We start from the raw sequence: 9,146 nt of genomic DNA on the forward strand, positions 1-9,146 counted from the left end.
CAAAGAAAAGCCGCCTTTGACCAGTCCTCAGCCCCGGAAAAGGATACTGGCCACGATGAGGATTGTGGAGAGGATGCAGAAGCTCTGGCGTAGACACCTAATCCAGCGGGGCCCAGGTTGGGGCAGGCCCTTCACCCACCAGGACAGAAAGAATTGTAGCCAGAAGTACAGGTTGCCCAGGATGAAGGCCAGAAAGGCCCCTATCAGGTGTGTGGCCTTCTGGTTATTCTCCTAGGGGAAGGGAGAAGAAATGAAATAAAATTATGGCAGAGGGGAGGGGAATGATAGGAAGTAGACTTTGAACCAGTCCAACGGATGTAATGGAAAATGCAAAACCTAGGGCTGCTGAGGTGGCTGAGCTGGTAAATGCTTTCAGGGACCTGCAGAGGAAGAAAAGAAGTAACTCCTAAAAGATGTCCTCTGGCCTCCACCCACATGCTGCGGCATGCAAGTACTCCCCACCCACCCACTCCCACACACAAATAGAACCTGCCACCCTATCACCAACCATCAGACTAGGTACCTTGGCCTTTGTCAGCTCCACAGAGCATTTATCAGTTTTTATTTGTGTGTATGTGCATGCCACTTGTCTGGAGGTCAAAAGAGGGTGCAGATTCCCCTGAAGCTGGAATTACAAGTGCTTCTGAGTGCTTAGAACCAAATTTGGGCCCTCCAGAGGAGCAACAAATGTTCTCAATCGCCAAGCCGTTTAAATTTAAATCCACTGCTAGATCCTCAACTCTTAATACCAACAATAGCACATCCCACAAAGTAGCCATTCAGGAAATGGGAGTAGAATAAATCTTGAATTCCCCGAAGTGTGGAGAGGGAAACATACCCTAAAGGGAAATTTTTTTATTTATTAGTTTTGGTTTTTTTGAGACAGGGTCTTTCTGCCTCTTCATCCCAACTCCCGGATTGAACCTAGGACTTCATGTATCAAGACAAATCACTCTACTACTGAGCTACAGCCCCCCGCCAAAGACAGGGTCTCACAGAGCCCAAGTTGTCCTTGAACCTGATTTATATGACCTTAAACTCCTGATCCTCCTTCCTCTACCTCCCAAGTGCTAGGATAACCGGTTTGTACAACCACGCCCAGCAAAATTTAGATTAAAAAAAATTATTGGAGGCACAGAGAAGTGGCTCTCCAGGTTCAATGCCAGCCTGCTCTACATAGCGAGTTCTAGGACAGCCAGGGCTACCCAGAGAAATCCTGTCTCAAAAAAACAAAACAAAAAAATTATTGCACTTATTTTGTGGGGAGAAGCGGGTATCACAACATGGAGCATGTGTGGAGGTCAGAGAACAAGGTCCAGGGGTTAGTTCTCTCCTATTATGTGAGTCCTGAGGCTGGAACTCAGCTTATCAGGCTTGGCAGGCACTTTCGAATGCTCAACCATCTGGATGACTCCCAAATTTTGGTACTTGGCAGGTGAAAATTTCATAAATGTGATAATGGTTTGTGACTTACAGAAACACATGTTAAAAATGTATGCATTTTTTTTAAAATAAGGCCAGATGTGATGGCACACACATGTAATCTTAGCTGAAGCCGGATTCAGTCTTGGCTACATAGTAAGTTCCAGGATTGCCTGAGCTAGAGACAGACCCTGTTTCAAAAAAACAAAACAAAAAAAATTCATGAAAAGGCTGGGCGGTGGTGGCGCACGCCTTTAATCTCAGCGATTGGGAGGCAGAGCCAGGCGGATCTCTGTGAGTTCGAGGCCAGCCTGGTCTACAGAGCGAGATCCAGGACAGGCTCCAAAGCTACACAGAGAAACCCTGTCTCAACCCCCACGCCTCCCCCCTCCCCCCCCCCCCCCCGCCAAAAAAAATTCATAATCCTCACACTGTGGATGCTGAAACAAGAAGAATGTAAATTCAAGGTCAATGCAGATAAATAATCAGATTGTCTCAAATAATAAGTCATTGAGGGGGAGAAAACTGGAGAGAGAGGCCTAGGAAGTTCCTTAGAAAGGCAACCAAATGGAATAGGGACTGAGAAGGCAGTCCACAGAGTGTTTGCCGGGGCGTGGTTCCCAGTGCCCCATAAAACAGGAGTGGGGCTCACCTGTAATCCAGAACTCAGGAGGTGGAGGCAGGAGGATCTGGAAGAATGCAGAGCCATCCTCCAATACATACTGAGTTCCAGACTGGCCTGGGCTACTTGAGAGCCAAAAAAAAAAAAAAGTGTTCTTAAGGAAGAAATATAGTAATAGGTTGAGGAACAGAGAGTAAGCAAATAAACTGTTAAGCCGTGACCAGGCACTCTGAGCGTCCTGTGGTCTCGTCCACCCTGCACCTCACCTGCTTTCAGCCAGGGGCGGAACATCAGAGACAGGACATAAAATACAGTAACAAAAGAAAACCAGTGAGATTTTTCCTATCCTTTGTCCATTCATTCACTCTACAATTATCTGTAGAGCCGCATGTAGAGTCTATGAATCTCTGTTCATTTCTGACCACCCACAGACAAGCTGCTTGCTCTTGAGGGTACGGCCAAAGGGACTGAATAGAATTCTGTGGAGATTCTGTATAGAGAGAAGACTCAACCTTTGTGCCGATCGCAATAATTTCACGATTTATTGAAACGGAGAATGGTGGCTGCAATAAAATTCTCCCAACCTCAGAGGAGGGTTCTGCGAGGTTCTGAGTACACAGCTTAGCACAAGCTGCTCACTCTACAAAGTCGTCTGTGCGCTAGCGTGGGCCAAGAGTAATGAGAACTACAAATCCCAGAAAGCCTTGCGAGCCAAGTCCACAGAAAGAGCCGCTAGAAGCCGCGGGAAACATAGGGAATTGTAGTCCGGTTTCCGGAGGCTGACCACCCCGGGTTCGCTCCCAGCGCATCTCACCTGGAAATTGCCTACTATGGAGGTTCCCAGGGCACAGAGGAGCCCCGTCCACAGAATCAGCTGGTTTTGCCACGTTTTGACTCCCCAGTCCCGGAGTTGATGATAACGCACAATACAGATCCAACAAGCTAGGAACGAGAGTCAGACTCACCACAGGGTTGCCAGCTGAAGGGGAGGACTTGAAACAGGGAGAAGCTGGGATCGGAGATAAGGGTAGGATAATGGAAGAAGGGATTTGGAAGTGCAGGGCTTTGGGGTCTGAGGGCGAAGGCCTGGGGTCTGGATTCCTGGGTCTGAGGGAGGAGGGCTGGGATGTGGAGCCCCGGCTGTTGGGGAAGAGGGGCTAGTTGCCCCTATCTGGGGAAGGAGGAGCTAGGGACTCTGGGCAGCTTTGGGCAGTAAAAGAAAAGGTCTGGAAATACTTACCTAGAGCAGCTCCTGTATTGAGGATTTGGCCGAAAATGCAGCTCTGGGGAGCGTAAGACCCGCATTTACTGCAGAAGATGAACAGGGTCATCCTTTGGCTCCTCCGAGGTAAGACCCTCCGTTTTCCTCCCTCATCACCCGCCTCAGCCACAAGTACCTGATAAAGGGGAAGCCGTTCCCGAGGTCCACAGTCTTGTTAGCCACGGCAATTGCGAAGCTGAGATGGGAAGGATACAGGAAGTGTCAGTAAAGGGCTCTTAAGGATAACTTTCCCTTCTGTTCACCAAACAAAACACTTCACTGTGTTAATGGACTTCTGGCCCCATCCTCCGTCACAAGCAGGCGTCCAGCACCCAGCTGTCCTCCCTCAGACCCAGGAATCCAGCCCTCCGTCAAACCCAAGAGTCCAGACCCCAGCCCTTCTTCTCCCTCAGACCAAAGCATCCTTTGGGCCTCTGCTACTTACACAATCCAGATGCCAGCCGCAGCCCACAGAGCTAGGAAGACTGGCAGCAAGTACAGGTAGTTCCACATGCTGGGCTCTGTAGTAGAAGTGGAGAGGCTGGGTCTCCCAGGTCAGGGAGCCGTCCTCAGATATATGGGGTGGAAGACACCTGCTTTTGTGGCCACACTTGCTGGAAGACTGGTTGAGGCAGGCCAGCCTTTGCTCAGGGCACTATTCCCTATCTTTCTCACCTTCAATCAACTGATGTTTGTCTGTCTTCTTGGTTCCTTCTCCTTCACCTCCACCTCCCGGTCTCTGGGTTCCCCCAGGACCCTCACCTCTCCAAGTCCCCTCAAGTTCTCCTAACTTTCTCGATACGTTTAGATCTGGGTGACAGTATCCGGAAAGACGGGCTTTGATTCCAGGTGTGGCCAGGAAGGCTGGCTTCCACATTCTCACAGAGGCAAAGTCCAGGCTGAGTGTATATGAGATATAGCCTTGGGTCTAATCAGTCACTTTCTGTAAGACACCCAAACTACCACTTCCTGTCTCAGAGGCATAAAAGCATCACCTCAGCTTCAGGGAGCCCCTAACTTCCTTCCTCTGGCTATGTGGGTTCAACGTCTGAATTCCCCAGCACTTTATCCTCCCGACAAACAGATACAGCCTCCCAGAATGCATGCACCTTACCTACCTGCAAATTCAGGTTTCTTAGTTTGGGATTCATTCTGCCATAGCCCAGGCTGACTTGAATTTGTGATCGGCAGTCTCCAGGGTAGCCGGAAGTACGGTCCTGTACCACCAGGCGGGTTGTTGGTTATGGGTTTCTGCTTTCTGGGTGCAGTCGGTTTGTTTGGGTGGCTTGATGTGGGTTCTTGATGACCCCGCCCCACATCCTCTCATCCTTTCTTTTTGTGTTTGAACAGAGTTCCCCAAAGCAGGCAAGGTGTGGGTGGAAACCCCTGCCCCTACAAGCAGCCACTTATTCTTTATTTCTTTATTTTCTGAGATAAGATCTTATTACACCGAGGAGGTCAGCCTCAAAAGCAAGATCCTCCTGCCTCAGCCTTCCTAGTGCCCGGAATTAAGGCCTGGAGAGATGGCTCAGTGGATAAAAAGCACTTGTTATGCAAGCATACCACACAGGCATAGCTGTTTGTTCCCATAACTGTTTGATTGACAGTCAGACAAACAGATCCCGAGAGCCAGCCTAGCCTGGAGGATGGCAAGCTTCCCTTCCAATAAACAAACCCTGGAGGGAAAAAGGAAGATGGTAAAGACTCAAGCCATCTCCTCTGGCTTCTGCTTGCATGCAGGCACCCACAGAGTGCTACAGGGCCACACACACAACACAGAAATAATGGTAATGATAAAAATAATAAATGGTGCCAGGCAGTGGTGGTGCACGCCTTTAATGCCAGCACTTGGGAAGCAGAGGCAGGCGGATCTTTGTGAGTTCGAGGCCAGCCTGGTCTACAGAATGAGATCCAGGACAGGCACCAAAGCTTCCCAGATAAACCCTGTCTCGAAAAACCATAATAATAATAATAATAATAATAATAATAATAATAATAATAATAAGTGGTCAGTGAGGCGGCAATGCCTGCTGCCAAGTCTGAAGTAGGACCTGAGTCCAGAGTCCAGTCTCTGGGACACATGTGGCACTGTGTGTCCTCACTCCTGCAGGTTGTCCTCTGAACCCCTCACTCATGTCACGGCACATGCAAAATAAATAAATAAATAAAAGCAATGGCTAACGATGATAATGACAAAAAGCCAGCTGCCATTTTCCTTCTCAAGTCTGCCCTCATGTTTCGGTCATCTCTCCACCTTTCTCTGAGGGGTCAGGAGACAACCCCTGCTCTTTCTTTATTTCATTTTTCTTCCTTCCTTTCTTTTTCTTCCTCTTTTTCTTTCTTTTTGTTTTGATTGTTTGTTTTTTTCCAGAGTAGGTTTCTCTGTGTAACCCTGGCTGTCTTGGAACTCGCTCTGTAGCCCAGGCTGGCCTCGAACTCAGAAACCCGCCTACCTCTGCCTCCCGAGTGCTGGGATTAAAGGTGTGCGCCACCACTGCCTGACTATCTTTTCTTTTCTTTTCTATTTTTTTGGAGACAGAGTCTCATGTAGCTCAGGCTGGCCTCAAACTCACCACGAAGCTGAGGATGACCATGAACTCTTGATTCGCTAGCCTCCAATTCCAGAGTGCTGGGATTACAAGTGTACACCACTATGCCTGGTTCATTCAGGGCTGGTGATGGAGCACAGGGCTTCATGTGTGCTAGTCCATTACTTTACCAACGGAGCTGTAGCCCTAACATCCCATTTCTTTTTTAATTTTTTTTAAAATTACATTTATCTGGGGCTGGAGAGATGGCTCAGTGGTTAAGAACACTGGCTGCTCTTCCACGGGACCCTGGTTTAATTCTCAGAACCCACATGGCAGCTCACAACTGTCTGTAACTCCAGTTCCAGGGGATCTGATGCTCTCATACAGGCAAAACACCAATGCATATGAAATAAAAATAAATCATAAAAATTACATTTATTCACTTTTTTTTTAAAGGCCAAATCTCACCATGCAACCCTGGATAGCCTGGAAACTTGCCATGTATATCTGGGTGGACCAAAATTCATAGCAATCCACCTGCCTCTGCCTCTCGAGTGCTGACATTAAAGGTGTGTGGTGACAACCAGCTACTTAATTTGGGGGGGGGGAATGGGGCGCACACGTGTACAGTGGCATATGTGTATAGGTCACGGGATGACATCTCGTAGAAGTCAGTCCTCTCCCACCATGTGGATCCCAGGGACTGAACTCACGTCCTCAGGCATTATGGCAGGCACCTTTATCTGCTGAGCCAGCCCACTCGGCTTCTTTCCTCTCTTTCTAATTCAGATAGAAGTCACCTAATGTAGACTTAATCCCTTGGAGGCAGAAAAAGATGTCAGATGCCCTGGACCTGGAATTACAGCTGGTTGTGAGTGACCCAACCATGGATGCTGGGAACCAAGCTCAGATCCTCTGGAAGAGCATCCAGGGCTCTTAACTTCTGAGCCCTCTTTACACCCCTAGATTATGTTTTTGTTGTTGTTTGCGTATTTAGGTACGGTCTCACCTACTCCAAACTGGCCCAAAACTGGTTATATAATGGAGGATGACCTTGAACTCCTGATCTTCCTCCCTCTGCTTCCCACGCTCCCAAGTGCTGAGATGGTGAGTATTCCCCAGCAAGTCTACCTTTTCATACTTTTTTTTTTTTTAAAGGACAAAGTGTCTACATAGCCCTGGCTGTCCTGGAACTCGCTCTGTAGACCAGGCTGGCCTCAAACTCACAGAGATCCACCTGGCTCTGCCTCCAGAGTGCTGGGATTGATGGTGTGTGCCCTCATGTCCAACCTGGTATTTGTTCTTGAGGTCCATGCCCTTGTCACGAGCTATTATGAGGGGAGCTGAGGATGTGACTCAGGAGTAGAGCAATTTGCTAGTCTGTTCAAGGATCTGGGTCAATCCTCCATGGTGGTAAAAGATGATTGGAGCGCTGCTTCTATGGATGGATCAATGCGTGTTGATAAGGTGGCTCACTGGGTAAAGACACCTGGCATGGGAGCCTGGCAACCTGAGTTCTGTGTCTGGAGCCTGTGTGAAGATGAAAGGAGATAACTCACACCACAAAGTTGTCCTCTGACCTCTAGGCGCGCACACACACACACACACACACATACACACATACACACACATATACACACCTACACACACCTACAAACACGTATACACACATCCATACAAACACACACATATACACACCTACACACACATACACACCTACACACACATATACACACCTACACACACATACACACCTACACACACATACACACATATACACACATACGTACACATATACACACACATATACACACCTATACACACCTACACACACATCCACACATACACACACATATCCACACACATCCACACACATATACACACCTATACACACACATCCACATCCACACATACACACACACACACACACACACACACACACACACACACACACTATGGCATATGTTCTCCACCAGGAATGCACACCATAAAAATCTTTTTTAAAATTTTGTTTATTTGTTTGTTTGTTTGTTTGTTTTTGAGACAGTGCCTCTGTGTAGCCCTGGCTGTCCTGAAACTTACCATGTACATAGACCAGGCTGGCCTGGAACTCACAGAAATCCACCTGCTTCTACCTCCTCAGTGCTGGGATTAAAGGCTTGGCCCACCACCACAGATAATTTTTTTATTAATTTAATAGATAACTACATCAGAATCCCAGAACTTAGAAAAGGAAGCGGACACAAAGTTTTGTTAACTAACCAAGAAGCTATTTGCTCTGGGCCGTGGTGGCGCACGCCTTTAACCCCAGCACCCGGGAGGCAGAGGCAGGTGGATCTTTGTGAGTTCAAGGCCAGCCTGGTCCACAGAGTGAGTTCCAGGACAGCCAGGATTGTTATACAGAGAAACCCTGTCTCCAAAAATCATATATATATATATATATATATATATATATATATATATATATATGAAAGTATTTTAAAATGTTTTAAAGGAAAATTAAAAAAAGAAAGACAATTAATCACTCATTGGGTTAGTGGATTGTCATACTTGTAGACTAATTTAACTGAGTCTCTAGGAGCCTCCTGTCTTGCCAACATCTAATGCTAGCACCATCTCTGGACTTGGTCAGCAAGAAGGCCAACACCGGATGTAGCTTCCGGGCCTCAGATGCTCTCTTTGGTGACTTCCCCAGTCTGTGGTCTCCTGTTTGCAGCAGCAGAACACAGACTGAGACACACACAGCATCCTTTTTAGGGCTGTGTAATGTTCCGCTGACCCCATCTCTTTGGTCCTAGACCTTAAATTCTGCTGGATTTCCAGTGTTTGGGCACTAGGACTTTAGGCTTTGTTGTGTGAGATTTTTCCTAAGGAAAAGCTTTTCATCTTTCCCAGGCATATGAACTGTGTTGACCTCCCAAGTCTCGTGAGTCTTCTCTCTCCCTCCTGGAAGGAATGTTTCATCTGGAAGGAAACCACTAATACAACAGGGTCCCTTCCCTAAGAGGAAGAACGTAAGAGAAACCAAGGTAGCTAGCGTAGGTGTTTGGGACCTGCTGTCTCTGCACTGTGGAGACGGAATCGGAAGTTTCAGAAATTTGAGTTCATCCTTATGAGTTCAAGGCCAGCCTGGGCTCCATGAGGCTATCTTTTATATATATATATATTTGGGTTGGGGATTTAGCTCAGTGGTAGAGCACTTGCCTAGCAAGCGCAAGGCCCTGGGTTTGGTCCTCAGCTCCGGAAAAAAAAAAAATATATCAAGGGTCTGAGAGATGGATTGAGGAGTGAATGCATTTGCTGAACAAGC

The 9,146-nt window shown here is 47.5% G+C and overlaps 1 protein-coding gene across 1 annotated transcript; it reads right to left on the minus strand.

Annotated features, from left to right (window-relative positions):
- Positions 1-27: 27 nt before the first annotated feature.
- On the minus strand, positions 28-3,818 carry Tmem150b (transmembrane protein 150B). The gene is made up of 5 exons (XM_059253173.1): positions 3,751-3,818; positions 3,442-3,501; positions 3,285-3,352; positions 2,859-2,986; positions 28-231 (listed from the first exon to the last, which is right to left on the minus strand). Exons 1-5 carry the CDS (start codon positions 3,816-3,818, stop codon positions 28-30), a joined length of 528 nt encoding a protein of 175 aa, XP_059109156.1.
- Between the last annotated feature and the right edge of the window lie 5,328 nt (positions 3,819-9,146).

This window comes from Peromyscus eremicus, unplaced genomic scaffold (genome assembly GCF_949786415.1).
Source record: "Peromyscus eremicus unplaced genomic scaffold, PerEre_H2_v1 PerEre#2#unplaced_3109, whole genome shotgun sequence".
Classification (NCBI taxonomy): Eukaryota; Metazoa; Chordata; class Mammalia; order Rodentia; family Cricetidae; genus Peromyscus; species Peromyscus eremicus.

Excerpts from the sequence above, each read along its gene's own strand:
- Tmem150b (XM_059253173.1), bottom strand. The coding sequence starts at position 3,818 with ATGTGGAACTACCTGTACTTGCTGCCAGTCTTCCTAGCTCTGTGGGCT. Across the intron at positions 3,502-3,750 it reads GCGGCTGGCATCTGGATTGT|CTTCGCAATTGCCGTGGCTA; the intron begins GTAAGTAGCAGA and ends TTCCCATCTCAG. Across the intron at positions 3,353-3,441 it reads AACGGCTTCCCCTTTATCAG|TAAATGCGGGTCTTACGCTC; the intron begins GTACTTGTGGCT and ends CATCTTCTGCAG.